The sequence below is a fragment of the Chlamydomonas reinhardtii genome, chromosome 4 (assembly GCF_000002595.2).
Source record: "Chlamydomonas reinhardtii strain CC-503 cw92 mt+ chromosome 4, whole genome shotgun sequence".
In the NCBI taxonomy this organism is placed as follows: Eukaryota; Viridiplantae; Chlorophyta; class Chlorophyceae; order Chlamydomonadales; family Chlamydomonadaceae; genus Chlamydomonas; species Chlamydomonas reinhardtii.
The window spans coordinates 3697334-3711628 of NC_057007.1; the positions used below are offsets into that span (position 1 = coordinate 3697334).

The 14295-nt window shown below is 67.7% G+C and overlaps 2 protein-coding genes across 2 annotated transcripts in view; one reads left to right on the top strand and one right to left on the bottom strand.

The window, feature by feature from the left end:
- Positions 1-37: 37 nt before the first annotated feature.
- CHLRE_04g229100v5 (uncharacterized protein) lies at positions 38-1863 on the bottom strand. The gene is made up of 4 exons (XM_043062071.1): positions 1490-1863; positions 1228-1321; positions 816-895; positions 38-418 (listed from the first exon to the last, which is right to left on the bottom strand). The coding sequence occupies exons 1-4, from the start codon at positions 1565-1567 to the stop codon at positions 146-148; spliced, it is 525 nt and encodes a 174-aa protein (XP_042925423.1). The 5' UTR covers positions 1568-1863; the 3' UTR covers positions 38-145.
- A 100-nt stretch (positions 1864-1963) lies between these two features.
- The window catches only part of CHLRE_04g229163v5 (uncharacterized protein), an 18682-nt gene continuing 6350 nt past the window's right edge, over positions 1964-14295 (top strand). Inside the window, exons 1-16 of the mRNA XM_043062072.1 lie at positions 1964-2097; positions 2230-2312; positions 2523-2573; positions 2872-2930; positions 3082-4238; positions 4653-4768; positions 5273-5350; positions 5830-5910; positions 6124-6212; positions 6504-6678; positions 7112-7210; positions 7882-10347; positions 10798-11499; positions 12056-12178; positions 13071-13203; positions 13686-13815. Of these exons, the coding sequence (XP_042925424.1) occupies positions 2037-2097; positions 2230-2312; positions 2523-2573; positions 2872-2930; positions 3082-4238; positions 4653-4768; positions 5273-5350; positions 5830-5910; positions 6124-6212; positions 6504-6678; positions 7112-7210; positions 7882-10347; positions 10798-11499; positions 12056-12178; positions 13071-13203; positions 13686-13815 (5603 nt within the window). The 5' untranslated portion in view covers positions 1964-2036. The remainder of the gene's footprint in view (positions 2098-2229; positions 2313-2522; positions 2574-2871; positions 2931-3081; positions 4239-4652; positions 4769-5272; positions 5351-5829; positions 5911-6123; positions 6213-6503; positions 6679-7111; positions 7211-7881; positions 10348-10797; positions 11500-12055; positions 12179-13070; positions 13204-13685; positions 13816-14295) is intronic.

Genomic DNA, 14295 nt, shown 5'->3' on the forward strand with positions numbered 1-14295 from the left:
GGCGGCTCGGCGCAAAGTTGGGATTGGCATGGATGTTGTTTCTCGGAGACCAATCCGGGTCCTCGCTCCGTCCATACAGCTCCGTTTGCCGCTACGTAAAGTGCTATGTTCCCATTGCTTCAATCTTTATTCATGAAAACGTCATTTAAGCAAACTGCTGCAAACCAACAAACATCTTTCTTTCCCCTGGCCATCTCCCCCCCGACAAGTCCAGTATGCGCACCTCGGGGTACCGTGGTGCCCTCGTGCCAGCCGCAGATATGAGGCGGCATACGCCGCATGGCACGCGCCCTCGCTCGCGCCTCTCATCTGCTGCCTGCAGTAGGGTGTGGTCGGGTTGCAGTAGGGCGGGAAAGTGGTCGCTGCTGCCGCCCGGCCGCATGGCCTCGCGCATGTCGACTGGCAGGCGGCAGGGGATCTGGGCGGCGGAAAGGAAAGGAAAGGAAAGGGAAGGGGAAGGGAGGAGGCGGGGCGCAGGGGGAGGGGCTTGGCACAGTTTGGCAGGTGCATGGGACGCCGTGGTGGGTTGGCTGGGCAAGTTTCACAACCGAACACTGCAGGCCCAGTCGCAGACTGAGACGTGCTTCCTGCTGCCACATCAGAGGCAAAACCCTCATCCAGAGGCGCTGGGCTCAGCCTTCGACCTTGGCCCCTTGCAACTCACACCGCCTCTCTTTCCCTGGATTCCCCGTATTGACCAGTGCCCGCTGCCCCTCTCTCACCTTTGTGCGTGTCCCCCATCCATTCGCCTCCCTCCCTCTCTCCCTCTGTCCCTCCCTCCCTCCCTCCCCCCATGTATCCCCACGCTCGCTCACCCCCGGGAACACGTACTGGCGGCCCAGCAGTGGAGCCATGACGTCAGCCACGTACGATAGCTCCCGACCCGCAGCGTCGCCTGAGGCGGCCGCGGAGGCAAGTTGTTTCGTTGTGTGTTGTTGTGGGGTTGTTGGTGCTGGATGTTGCATTTTTGTTTGGGTTTGGTGTTGATGTGGGAAGGAAACGGTGCGCATGCATGTGCAGGGGATGGGGGTTACGCGGTAGGAGAGGGGCCAGCAGGGCCGCGGCACGGAGCCGTCGTGTGCTGCCCTGCCACATACACAGCCGGGCCCGGCCTGACCCTGGGCCTGACCCACATCCGCCCACTTGCGTCAGACAGCTCGACACGCTCCGCAGCTGTGAAAGTGCACCCATCCATGCACGCAGCCACGGTCCCACACGCCTACGCACCCGGCTTGTGGACCAGCACGCCCTCCCACAGCGCGATGTCCACCTCTGAGGCGGCGTGCGCGGTGCCCTTGCGCACCCGCAGTACGTGGCCGCTCTGGGGGGATGGATTCAGTGGGATTCGGGGGGGAAGCGCAACGGGGTCGGGGGAGTCAGGTTCAGCAGCGTGTGGACGGGTGCATGCGAACGTGGCAGAGGCAGGTGGCAGAGGAGCGGCAGGTAGGTTGCGGGGGCGCGCGCCAGTGACCATATTCCCAGGACTGACCAGGCGCTCGTCCTCGCCGCAGTAGGCGTAGACCAGGTTGGCAGCCCCGGCGCCTTTGAGGCTCCAGTCTTGCGCCATGACAGCTGTGAAATCGAGCTAGGTTAGCGGTGATAGGGGATGACTACTCCTCAGCGAGGGAGCTGAAAGGGCTCGTGTCACTTGCAAATGTTGTCGACAGTGCTATGTCAGTCTGCATACCACACGCGTGTCAGTACCTCATAATGCATACCGTATACAAGTATGGGAACGCTTGGCAAGGCGGGGCGGGGGTTGACCGCGATCAACGCAAGTTTTTTTGGCGCTTCCATGCCGAGGGGCGTTTGCTTGTTGTACCGGGTCAGGTCTTGTTAAGTTGACTGTAATGAATGTTCACGCATTATCTTTTTATCAGGACACAGACCGCGCGCACCTTGCTGCTCCAGCTCGACAGCTCCTCCGCACAACTTGCATGATTGTGTAGGTCTCCCTGTCGCAATCAGTACAGTGGCTGAATAGTGGGCTCCCGGCCGGGACGTGATGGCCGGGGGCCTAAGCTGGAAGAGACAGAATGCCGATTTCCAGTTTGCAACCCTCCTTAGCAGTGAAGTCAGGACTGCTGTGGAAGCAAGGTAACCTACGCATGGACTCACTTAACATGGCTGGGGGCGGTTCAGTTAGGACTCGCCAGACAGCACACAGTAGCGCAGGGCCCACGCTTGACGCGGATGATGGTTGGGGGTGGCGGTGCGGGGGTGTTGCAGATACCTGGAGCTTCTGGCGTAAGCACTTTTACGTCATATTCGCTGGCGAGGAGCCTGCTATCGCGCTCTACTACCAGGAGAAGGTCTGTGGCGCTGCCGGAGTGGGGCTCGGGGCTGCAGTGTTCCCCACACCGAGGAGGGAGGGCGTGTGGGGTTTGCCGGCGCGTGGCGCGCATGCTAGCCGCACGGCACCTTCACATCCGCACAGCCAATCGGCTCCGCCGCTTTATCTGCAGCGATGACACCTGCGCTGACCAGGGCGTGTGTGGCTCCCACGAATGCACATGCTGCAGATCGATGCCAGGCCGGACAAGGTCATGCCGCTACCCGGCTGCCGAGTGCTGGTGAGCGCTCTGGGTCGGCCGGGCGTGACGGGCCGCGAGGCAGGCAGAGGGGATGATGGTGGTAGGGGATGGTGCTGGATGGGGGCGGTGCCGCTGCAGACGGCGGGAAGGGGCATGAGGGCTGTTGGGGAACAATGCGGCAACGGGCGTTGTCCGGCCGCGCACCGTTGCCGCTGTTCTGGGCCTACACCCTCCAACCCCCCCCACACACACAACTCCACTCACCGTCCCCACACACGCTCACCTCCTCCCGACACACGCACGCATGTCTCCTCCTCCGCCGCCTCCTCCTCCCCAGGACATTCTGGAGCAGCAGGGCCGCTTCAAGTTCACACTGGAGTTCAAGGACAAGACCAGGTGCGGGGCGGCGGGGTGGGGTGTTGGTGGTGTTAGTGGTGGTGGTGGTGGTGGTGGTGGTGGTGGTGGTGGCGCAACGACTCCTCCCTTCATGATACGGTACATGCAACATTGACCCGGCCCCGCACACTACACGTACACGTGCACGCAGGTGGCACCTAGCCAGCCAGTCGGGCGACGACCGCAAGGAGTGGATCTCCACCATCGTGCCGCTGGCGGCCGGGGCCGGCGCCGCCGGCGTGCACGGCGCCGCCGCCGCCACGGCCGCCGCCGCGGCTGCGGCCGCGGCACACGGCCACCACGGGCACACCTACAGCCACGGTGGCGTGGCAGGGGGGCACGGGCACGGGCATGGCCACGGCCACATGCACCCGCGGCACGGCGGCACGGGCGGCTACGGCGCCGCGCCCCGCAGCAGCGCCTCCTCCCCCCCGGGCACCCCCGGCCGCTCGGTGTCGCCCTCGCCCTCCATGCGCACCTCGGTGGGGGAGTACGCCTCCTACGGCTACGGATTCGGCGGCGGAGGCGGCGGCGGCGGCGGCGGTGTCGCTGTTGGCGGCGGCGGCGTTGAGGACGGGCCTGGGGAGCACGAGCCACTGAACCCGGGCAGGGGCGGCGGGGAGGGAGCCGGCGCTGGTGGCGGGCCGCCGTCTGTGGCGGGGTCGGTGGGGTCGTCGTCTCTGGCCAACTCGGTGATCTCCCTAGCAGCCCTGCAGCAGCACCACCAGCAGGGGCCGCAGCCGAGCGCCGGTTCGTATACGCGGCGGCAAAGCGTCGAGGCGTCGGCGGTGGCGGCGGCGCTGGCGGCGGGAGGCGGCGGCGGCGGCGGCGGGCAGGTTGTGGGCGCCGGCGGCGGCCTGTCGGGCGGCGCGACGGCGTGGGGCTCTGCCGCCGCTGCGGGCCGCAGCTCGGCCGTGGTGCCTGGCTCGTCCGGAGCGGCTGGTTCAGGGGCAGGGGCTGGCGGGGGAGGAGGAGGCGGCGGTTCGGTGCGGTCGGGCCGCGCGGCCACGGTCCCCGTGAACGTGGCGGCAAGTGCGCCTGCATCGGCCGGGCCCAGCCCCGCAAAGGCGTCCATGGCGGCTGTACAGCAGCAACAGCAGCAGCAGCAGCAGACGCGCAGCTCGTTCTTTCGTTGGTGGGGCGGCGGCGGTGCGGGCAGCGGCGGCAGCGCCGCGGCCGCGCAGGCGCAGGCGGCCGCCGCGGCTGCGGCTGCGCAGGCTGCGGCTGCGGCTGCGGCTGCTGCTGCGCGGCCGAGTTATACGGTGGAGCCCATTGGGCCGGTGGTGGGGCAGTTGGATGTGCTGTCAGGTGCGGGGGGCCGGGGGTTGGGGCGTCACTGTGTCAGGGTTAGTTTGGTGATCAGTGAACGGGGGCCCGGAGACTTGGGTGTCCGGGCTAGTTCGGGGGTGTCTGGGCATATGAACATGCTGCAGGGTCAGGGCCTCAGGGGGCGTTGTCAGCAGGCATGCAAGGTACCAGAGCCAAAAGGGGCTTGGGTCAGGGGCGCAACCGTGTGCACCCCATGGCATGGACGGCTACCCCCGCCCACCATCCCCCCACTGGACGTCGGCACTTCAGACTTGAACACTGATTTGACCAATCCGTTCTTCATGCACGACTTACCCCCCCTCTCCTTCCCCCCTGCTGTCCCCAAAGATTATCACCGTCTACTGCGTTTTTAAACTTCTCATGAATGCAACCCCTCCTCCCTTCCTCTTGCAGGCAAGTTCGACGGCGGTCTGGTGACCAGCTCTCTGTGTGAGCAGTTCGACCGGGCGGCGGCGTACGTGGACAAGTACCCCGATCACTTCAGCGAGGGCATGCGGGCCACACTGGCGGTGAGGAGGAGGGGCAGGGGAGGGGAGGGGAGGGGAGGGAAGGGAAGGGAAGGGAAGGGAAGGGAAGGGAAGGGAAGGGAAGGGAAGGGAAGGGAAGGGAAGGGAAGGGAAGGGAAGGGAAGGGAAGGGAAGGGAAGGGAAGGGAAGGGAAGGGAAGGGAAGGGAAGGGAAGGGGAGGGAAGGGGAGAGGGGCAGGAGGGAGGGGAGGTGTCAGAGACGGGGGGAGGGGAGTAGAGACGAGGGGCAGGGGGCAGGGGGGAGGGGTTGGTTTGTTTCAATCCCAAGTGAACCACGACCCAGGACCTTGGGGACGACTGGGCGGGTGTTGGGGTAGGCGGATGCCAAGGTGCGTGAGGCCTCTGGAGTGGCGTGGGGTTGAAGGTTGAGCTCTGCATCGGGGTTGCCCTGGCGCCTGTGTTGCGCACAATTCCTTTCCAACGCGCACGCACGCGACCCCGCTGTTCCGCCGCCGCCGCCGCCCCGCTTTTCCGTCGCCGCCCACAGAACTGGGTGTCGCTGGTGGGGCGCCGCGGCGTGTCGGCGGATGTGCTGGTGGCGTGCAAGGCGCTGTACGTTCTGGAGGTGAGGGGGGCGGGAGGGATAGCCATCCACGTGGAGAAGGGAGTGGTTAAATCACACGTATGAAGCGTCGACGTCCAATGGGAGCAGCGGGTACTGAACCGGAGAGGGATGTGTTCAGCGTTCGTCGCAAGCAACTAGAGACAGGGAGCAGCGGGAGGGGTTGTAGGTACCAGCCCAGGCTTGAGCGAACCCAATGCAACAGAGTGGGGAGGAGAGCGTGCCCTATGCTTTGACAAGGGAGCGGCACTCGACGGTTGTCCTCAGGGGGAGGCCTGTGTTCAGCATTCCATGTACCGCCAACCGGAGACATGGGGAAGCGGGGGCCGGGCGCCTGGAGCGCGCAGGGTCATGCGCTTAAGAGCACGAGGGGCTGTTGTATACGGTGATGCTGGAGCGCTGGTGAGAGGACAGCGCCTGGAGTCAGGTAGCGCTAACACGTTCCTGCATGCCCGCCCGCTGCCCTCTCGTTTTCCGCGCAGGTCACTCGCGCGCGCCCCGACTGGTCGGCTGCGGACGAGGGCGACACCACCTTTGCCGGGCCCGAGGCCATCATTGTGCAGGTGAGGGGGCTGTGATGGGGCTGTGAGGGGGTTGTGATGGGGCCGCCCCACTCTTACCCCGCCCCCCTCTATCCCTCCCCACCCCAAGACTGTCTACCGTCTCCCACTTCCTTAACTAATCATGAATGTACACACACACACACACACACACACACACACACACACACACACACACACACACACACACACACACACACACACACACACACGCAGGTCCGGCGGCTGCCCACCGCCGCCTCGTTGTCGGCCCTGCGCGAGTGCCTGGACTACTGCTCCGCAGACTGGACCGACATGTTCGTCAGGTGCGGCGGGGGTGTGTTTGGGGGGCGTGTGTTGGGGGGGGGGGCGTGGGTGTTTGGGTGTGGCGGGTGGGGGGGCTGCGGGTGGCAGGTCCCGTTTTGGTAGCGTGGAGGCGTGGACGCGTGTGTGTAGGCGGGCGGAAAGGAGGTCCTTGCGCCCCAGCTCTCCACCACGACATACGATCTACACCTAACGCACAAAGCAGCGCAAACACTTCCAAACATAAACGACTCCGGAACCATTATAACCATCAAAACTCACAACAACGCGACCACCACGCGACATCCTTCCAGGCTGGACGGCGCCAGGCTGCTGTACGACGTCATCCGCGCCACCGAGCCCCCCGCGCGGCAGGGCGCGGCGGAGGCGGCGGAGGCGCTGGGCGGCGCGCTTGCGTGCGTGCGCAGCCTGGCGGGCAAGCCCGGCGGCATGGAGGCTGTGCTGCGCGTGCGGGGCTTCACGCGCCAGGTGAGGGGGCAGCGGTGTGTGTGTGTGGGGGGGGGGTTACATTCATGATTATTAAGAATCGTGTGTGGGGGGGGGGTGTGAGGCGTGGCGGCTGGCCGTGCGAGCAAGACAGTGCGTGCAAGGCGGAATGAAGAGTTGGTTCCTGCTGGGGGTGTTGTTGTCACCAGCCGCCGTCCACGACACGCCGAGCAGCCGTGGGGCCGCCGCCGCCGCCGCCGCCGCCCGCATGCCCCCATACGGTACCCTCCTTCCTCACTCCCTACCTACTCTCTACACCCCCTACAAGATGTCTGCACTTCATACTTGTGATTCAATGACCCCGCTCTTCACATTGACAGCTGCCCCCCCTCTCCCCCCCCCACCACCACACATGCTGTCTACCTCGCTACACTTCTCTGTACCAATCCTTGCACCCCCCCCCCCCCAATGTCAGATCGCCTCGCTGCTCCGCCCCGTGGACGGCGACACGGCCCGCCTGGCACTGGAGCTGCTGGGGCGCATGCTGCTGGTGGGCGACGCCAGCTACAGACAGGTGCGGGGCGGGGTGGGGGCGGGGGGGGGCTTGTAAATACCAGCCCAAACTAAACCAAAACCAACGAAAACGGGAGTGCAGGCGGGGCGGGGGGGGACGATGCGGGGGGGGGCGTGAAGGCGTGGGAGGGCGTGGGAGGGCCTGTGAGGGCATGGGCACGTGTGTGTTGTGGCGTAGGGGTAAAGTTGGTAGAAAGTTTGGTAGGGTGAAGGTTGGTGAGGTTTTGGTGGGGAGGGATGGGGAGCGGGAGTGGGAGCGCGGGCAGGATGAGGGAGTACCGGGCGTGTGCGCGTGCGTGCGCGCACGCAATCTGTGCCTCAGTTGCTCCTTGCCTCCACCCAACACCTCCCAGGGCGTGTGAGGGCGTGTGAGGGCGTGGGCACGTGTGGTTTGTGGCGTAGGGGTAAGGTTGGTGGAGGTTGGTGCAGGTTAGTGTAAGCAGTCACAAAACGCATCCCAGGATGACAGGATCGCTTACAGTTAGTGGAGGCTGTGAAGGTTATGTGTTATGGGATGGGGAGTGGGGACGTGGGCATGACGAGGGGTTGCCGGGCAGGCTCCTGCCAGATGCGTGCGTGCCCACGTGTGCCATGTGTGCCTCACTCCTTGCTTGTCTCCACCCCATCCCCTCGTCCTCGAACACGCACGCACATGACGGCGGTGTGACTCAGGTGCTGCTGGCATTGCTGGGGCTGCCGGAAAAGCACAGCATCGTGGGGGCTCTGGCGGCGCAGCGGAGCGCCAGCACCAGCGCCGCGGGAGTGGCCGCGGCGGCAGCCAGTGGCGCGAGTGGCAGCGGTGCCGGCGTCAGCACTGCGGCTGCTCCGCCGCCGCCGCCGCCGCCTGGCCCGCCGCCGCCGCCGTCGGCAGCAGCAGGTGGCGGCGCTCCGCCCCCGCCGCCGGGGCCGCCGCCGCCGCCTCCGATGGGCGGCGCGCGGCCGCCGCCACCTCCGCCGCCGGGGCCCCCTCCGCCCTCTGCTATTGCGGGTGCCAAGCCCCCTCCACCCCCGCCGCCAGGACCGCCGCCGCCGCCACCAGTGGCAGTGGCGGCGAGGCCGGCCGGCGGTGCCCCGCCGCCGCCGCCACCTGGCCCGCCGCCGCCGCCACCCCTCATGGCCGGAGGCGCCAGGGGCGCACCGCCGCCGCCGCCGCCCCCAGGGCCACCGCCACCACCGCCGCCACCTGTGACAGGCGGGTCCAAGCCGGCCAGCGGACCTCCGCCGCCGCCACCTCCGGGCCCTCCGCCGCCGCCGCCGCCACCTATCGCTGGCGGTGCCAAGCCGGCCAGCGGACCTCCGCCGCCGCCACCTCCGGGGCCGCCGCCACCACCACCGCCGCCCATTGCAGGTGCACCCAAGCCCGCAGCGGCGCCGCCACCGCCACCTCCGGGCCCACCTCCGCCGCCTCCGCCGCCCGTTGCAAGGCCAGCGGCGCCGCCTCCGCCGCCGCCTCCAGGACCGCCGCCGCCACCGCCGCCGCCGATTGCACCTCGCCCACCGCCGCCGCCTCCACCGCCGCCACCTCCGCCACCTCTATCGGCTGGCCGCAGCATAAGCAGTAGCAGCGGCGGCGGCGGCGGCGGCGGTTGGTTCGTGGAGGCTGTGGGGTACGATGAAGGGTATGATGCCGAGGCGGATGAGGAGCGGCGGCGGCGGTCTGTGTCGCCTGACCCGGAGCAAAGCTGCAGTAGCAGCAGTAGCAGCGGGGCAGAGGGAGGCTGTAGCAGCCAGGGGGGCCGTGGCAGGTTCTCGCCAGGCCGGCGTGAGCGCCGCGGCGGCAGGTCTAGCCACACCCGGGTGCTGCTGCGGTGGGTGGGGCCCGGAATGCCGCCGCCACCGCCGCCGCCGCTGGCCCCGGCGCCGCCACCTCCACCGCCGCCGCCAGGGCCGCCACCGCCGCCGCCGCCTCCAATTGCGGGGCCGTCCAAGGCCGCGGCTCCGCCGCCGCCACCTCCGGGGCCGCCGCCACCGCCGCCGCCGCCCATTGCGGGTGGCGCGCCGCCGCCGCCGCCAGCGCCGCCGCCGCCACCGCCGTCATTGGCCAATGGTGGCGGCGCGAGGCCCGCCGCCGCCGCCGCCGCAAGTGGCGGCGGCGGCTCCCTTGCAGACATGCTCCGCGCTCGGAGGGGCGTGGCGGCTGATGACGATGCCGGCGATGACACTCGGGACGGCAAACAGGAGGCTGCGCCGTTGATACCACCACGCCCGGCGGCGCCGGCGGCGGCTCCACCGCCGCCACCGCCGCCAGGGCCCCCGCCTCCGCCGCCACCACCCGTCGCAGCGGCGCCGCGTGCCGGGCCTCCGCCGCCGCCGCCTCCGGGGCCTCCACCGCCGCCGCCGCCGCCAATCGCGGGCGTTGCACGGGCCGGACCCCCGCCGCCGCCACCTCCCGGACCCCCGCCGCCGCCGCCCGCCCCTGTGGCTGTGGCGGCAAAGCCTGCCGGCGGTCCGCCGCCTCCGCCTCCGCCGGGCCCGCCGCCGCCGCCGCCACCACCCGTCGCTGGCGGCGCAAAGCCATCTGGCGCGCCTCCGCCTCCGCCGCCGCCGGGGCCCCCTCCGCCTCCCCCAGTGGCTGGCGTCGCCAGACCCGCAGGCGGTGGCCCGCCGCCTCCGCCGCCGCCGGGGCCGCCGCCGCCGCCGGTTTCCGGGTTCAAACCACCCGCCGCCGCCGCCGCCTCTCCTGCGGGAAACAGCATGGAGGAAGCCCTGCGTGCGCGGGCCGCTGCCAGGCAGGCCGCCGCCGCCGCCGCGGCTCCTGCCGCAGACTCGGACCTAGCCCCGGCCGGTGCCACACAAGAGTCGCCCGCAGCTGCCGCCGCCGCAGCAGCACCAGCCGCGGCGGCCTCTCCCGCCAGCAACGCCAAACCGCTGCCTCCGCCGCCGCCGCCGCCGCCGCCGGTGTCTGCGTCGCCAACGGCAGCCGCGCCTGCGGCCGCCGCGGCCGCCGCAGCGCCGCCGTCGCCGTCAGCGGCGGCGGCGCCTTTGGATCCGGATCCAGCGGACGAGCCCGAGGAGCTGCCCCCTCAGGAGTACCTTCTGGATCTGTTGGATCTGCTGGATATGGACAGCGAGGCGTTTGATCCGGATCTTGTGCCGTACGTGGTGCGGCTGCTGAGCGGCGCGCTCACCAGTCCCGAGGTGAGCGAGCGGCGGGGTGACAGCAGTTGGCGGGGGGGGGGGGGTTGGCAGGTGGTGGAGGGGAGCGGTTGTGGGTGGGTGGTGCGTGTGTGGGTGTGGGTGTGGGTGTGGGTGTGTGTATGCATGTGCACCCAACGGTGCCGGACTAGTGCAACGGACCACCGGCCTTATTGGTCCTCCCAACCTCTTACCCCTGCCCCCCTCACCCAACCTCAAACCCTGCACCCCTCCTCCTGCACCCCTCCTCCTGCACCCCTCCTCCGCCCCTTGCACTCCCCCCCGCGTCTTGTATGCTACTGTACCTGCCTACGCCTTCACTTTTTACTTAATTATGAATGCAACCCCCCCCCCTCTGCCTGCACTCCCGTTTTCGTTGGTTTTGGTTTAGTTTGGGCTAGTATTTACACCCCCCCCCCACTTCGTAAACTTTATGCATGTAACCCCCCACAGGCCGAGCCCAACCGGCCGCTCATGCTCCGCTTTGTGGACGCGTTGATGAGCCGGCGTCTCATCATGCTGTTCGCCGATCTCACCGCCCTGGACAATCCCCAGCTTGATCGAGACATGGTCGCTATAAAAGACACCATCATCCAGATCATTGCGCCGCCGCCGCCGCCGCCACCCCCGCCGCCGCCGCCGCCGCCGGCCGCGACCAAGCCCGCCGCGTCCTCGCCGGGCGGCGGCAGCGGAGCTGCCGCCGGGCGCGGCGCTGGCGCGCCGCCGCCGCCACCACCCGGCCCGCCGCCGCCGCCGGTAACAATGCAGCTAGCGGACGGCTCGTCAGGATCGGCAGCGGCAGCACCGCCGCCGCCGCCGCCGCCCATGCCGGGGCCGGCGACGGCTCCGCCGCCGCCGCCGATGGCGCCGCCGGTGCGCTACACGCCGCGGCCTGTCCCGCCCCCCTCCAAGAAGATGAAGCAGCTTTACTGGGACACCATCCCCTACGCCCGACTGCACCACACGTTCTGGGTGGAACCGGATGAAGCGGAGCGGGCGGCGCAGCGCGCACAGCTGCTGGCGGCGGTGGCGGCGGCGGGCGGCGCCGGGGCCGCGGGGGCTGGCGAGGTGGATGGCGGGGAGGGGGGTGGCGGAGGGGACGGCGAGGGGCCGCCCACGCTGGACTGGTCGCTGATGGAGGAGATGTTTGCGCAGGTGAGGGGCGTGGAGCTGTGGGGAGGGGATGGAGGCGTGTGGGGAGGGGCGTGGGGGGAGGGGATGGAGGCGTGTGGGGAGGGGCGTGGGGGGAGGGGATGGAGGCGTGTGGGGAGGGGCGTGTGGGGGTTAACTCTGAACCAATCCCGTGGGGAGGGGCGCTTGGGGGAGGAGGCTGGAGGGCGGAGGGTTCACTTGCGGGCTTGGGTCGTGTAAATGCGTAGGTGGATGCAGTGGTGATGATGGTGGTGGTGGTGTGTGTGGGGGGGGGGGGGGGGGTTGGCCGTGGAGCCAGGTGCCAATTGTGGTGTGTGCGTGACCCGTCCCTGCGGCCCCACCCCGCCCCGCCCATCGCACATTTGCCCGCTTCCCCCACCAACAAGCCACGCCTTCCCCTCCCTCCCTCTCGTCGTATGCAACATGCATGGAACCCCCCCCCCCCCCATGAGTGCCCGAATGATCCACACTGCCTATGTCCATTCCCAAGCACCCCTTCCTCCGCCTCTTCCGTGTCTCATGTGTGTCTCGCCTTCCGCCCCCCTCCCTCCCCCTGCAGGTGGTCAAGGCCAAGGCCACGCCCGCCAAGGCCGCGGGCGGCAAGGCGGCGCAGCAGGCAGTCATCGACTCCAAGCGCGCCTACAACATATCCATCCTCATGGGCAGCAAAATCAAGATCCAGGTGCGCGGGAGGTTTAGGGTGGGGTTACATTCATAATTGATTAAACAAGGGGTGTCAGCTTTGTACAGCTGGAAAATGGGCTGAGCCCCCGTACGCTTGGGAGCTAATAGGCGTGTAACGCCCCGTCAGAGCCTCCATGCCGCTACGACGCGCAGGCGCATGGGCTAGGGACAATCGGGTTGGGGCCGTGCGGGATTTCCCGCGCCACATGCGTGCCTTGTCACGTTCCCAAACACCCCAAGCATTTCTTTCGCCTCCTGCCATACTCAACACCTCCCCGGCGCCCCACGCTCAAAGGGCTAGGCGCGGGGCGGGGGCGACCTCGGGGCTTCTCGGCATTCTGGCGCGTCGGCAGGCATGGCAGCGCAAGTCGCTCAAAGACTTTCGATATACTTCCCCGCTTTGCTTGCCGCCAACATAGTTTGCCTTATAGACTGCATATCGGCGGGCACCGGATGCTTTCCTCGCGACCTCGCGAAAGTCAATTTCCATGGACGCGCCAAGGCACTTCTCGCTCCGCCCGAATTTTCCCTGCCACCTATTTACATGCAATAGGCATTAACAAATACTAATACGTAGCAGTCGCGGTTTGTGCCAGTATGCTATGTTTTGCCGACGCACGAACGAACGAACGAACGCACGGGAAACGCTTCGCTGGGGGGGCTCAGCCCCAAAATGAAGGCGTAGGCAGGTAGGGGGAGGGGATTGTATGCCCGAGTCCAACGAAAGAGATCCAAACTTTGCTGGCCAAGCATTAGGACTGACCATCTTACGCCCCCCGCCCCGCCACCCCCTCCCCCCTGCTGTCTACTTCGCTCCTTCTCTGTACCAATCCCCCCCCCTTCGTAAACTTAATGCATGTACCCCCCCCCCCCTTCCCCCCCTCACCCAGGTCGACCAGCTGCGCTCGCGGGTGGTCCAGCTGGATCCGCGCGTGTTCGACAACGAGGAGTCGGTGGGCGCGCTGCTGCAGTGCGTGCCCAGCGCCGACGACGCCGCGGCACTGGCGGCGTACCGCGACAGCGGTGAGGGGGGGTTGTAGATACCAGCCCAACCGAAACCAAAACCAATGCAATAGAGCGAGGAGGAGAGCGTGGCCAATGCTTGACAACGGTGTGGCACGCGGCAGAAGTCCCCATTCCCGAAATGCGCCGAGTTCCCAGGGGGGGTACATTCATGATTATTTAGGGCGGGCAGGCAGGCGGACAAGGGAACAGGGGGTTCATAAGGAGGAGGATGCAGGCCACTGTGGGAATTGGTACCACCGATGCCAATAAGAAAGGGGGGAGGAGGGCGCAGCCGCGCAGGAGAGGTTTGCATTGCCGGCCCTCACGCGCCCTCACCGGCCCCCTCGTGTCTGCTTAGCCGTGTTTCACGCCCCTCCCTAACCCCCGCCGGCACTTTATCACGCTTGACTCACCCATACCCACAATCGACCCCGACTTCCTTGACTAATCATGAACATAATCCAAATATAAACAACGTAACCCCCCCTCCTATGCTGCAGGCAAGCCGCTGGAGGAGCTGGGGGAGGCGGAGCGGGTGTGCCTGGCCCTCATGAGCGTGCCGGGCGTGGAGGGGCGGCTCCGGGCCTACAGCTACAAGTTCACCACGCCCCACAAGATCAACAGCGCAAAGCAGGTGCGGCGCGGTGCGGGCGGCGAGGGGGGCGTGCGGCTGTGTGATTGTGTGTGGCTGTGTGGAAGTAAGTACCAACTGGAAAGGGATCTGGGGGTGGCGCCCGCGCGAGAATTCAAAACCCACCCACCCGTCCACCCACCGGACGTCTGCAACGGCGCGCCTGCTGTTCCGCTGTGCCTGGCTACACCTTTTGGGTGCTCTTGAATGTAGCCCACGCACCCTCCCACACACCCTCCCCACCACCCTCCCATGCACCCTCCCACCCACCCTCCCACCCTGCCCACCTGCCCTGCCCTGCCCACCCACCCACCCCATGGGGACTATTGTCGCGTGCCACTCCGTTGTCAAGCATCGGCCACGCTCTCCTCCTCGCTCTACTGCATTGGGTTTGGTTTAGTTTGGGTTGGTATCTACAACCGCCCATGGTGATTCCGTTCTTCACATGAACGCCTCCCATCCCAACAACAAAGCCCCGC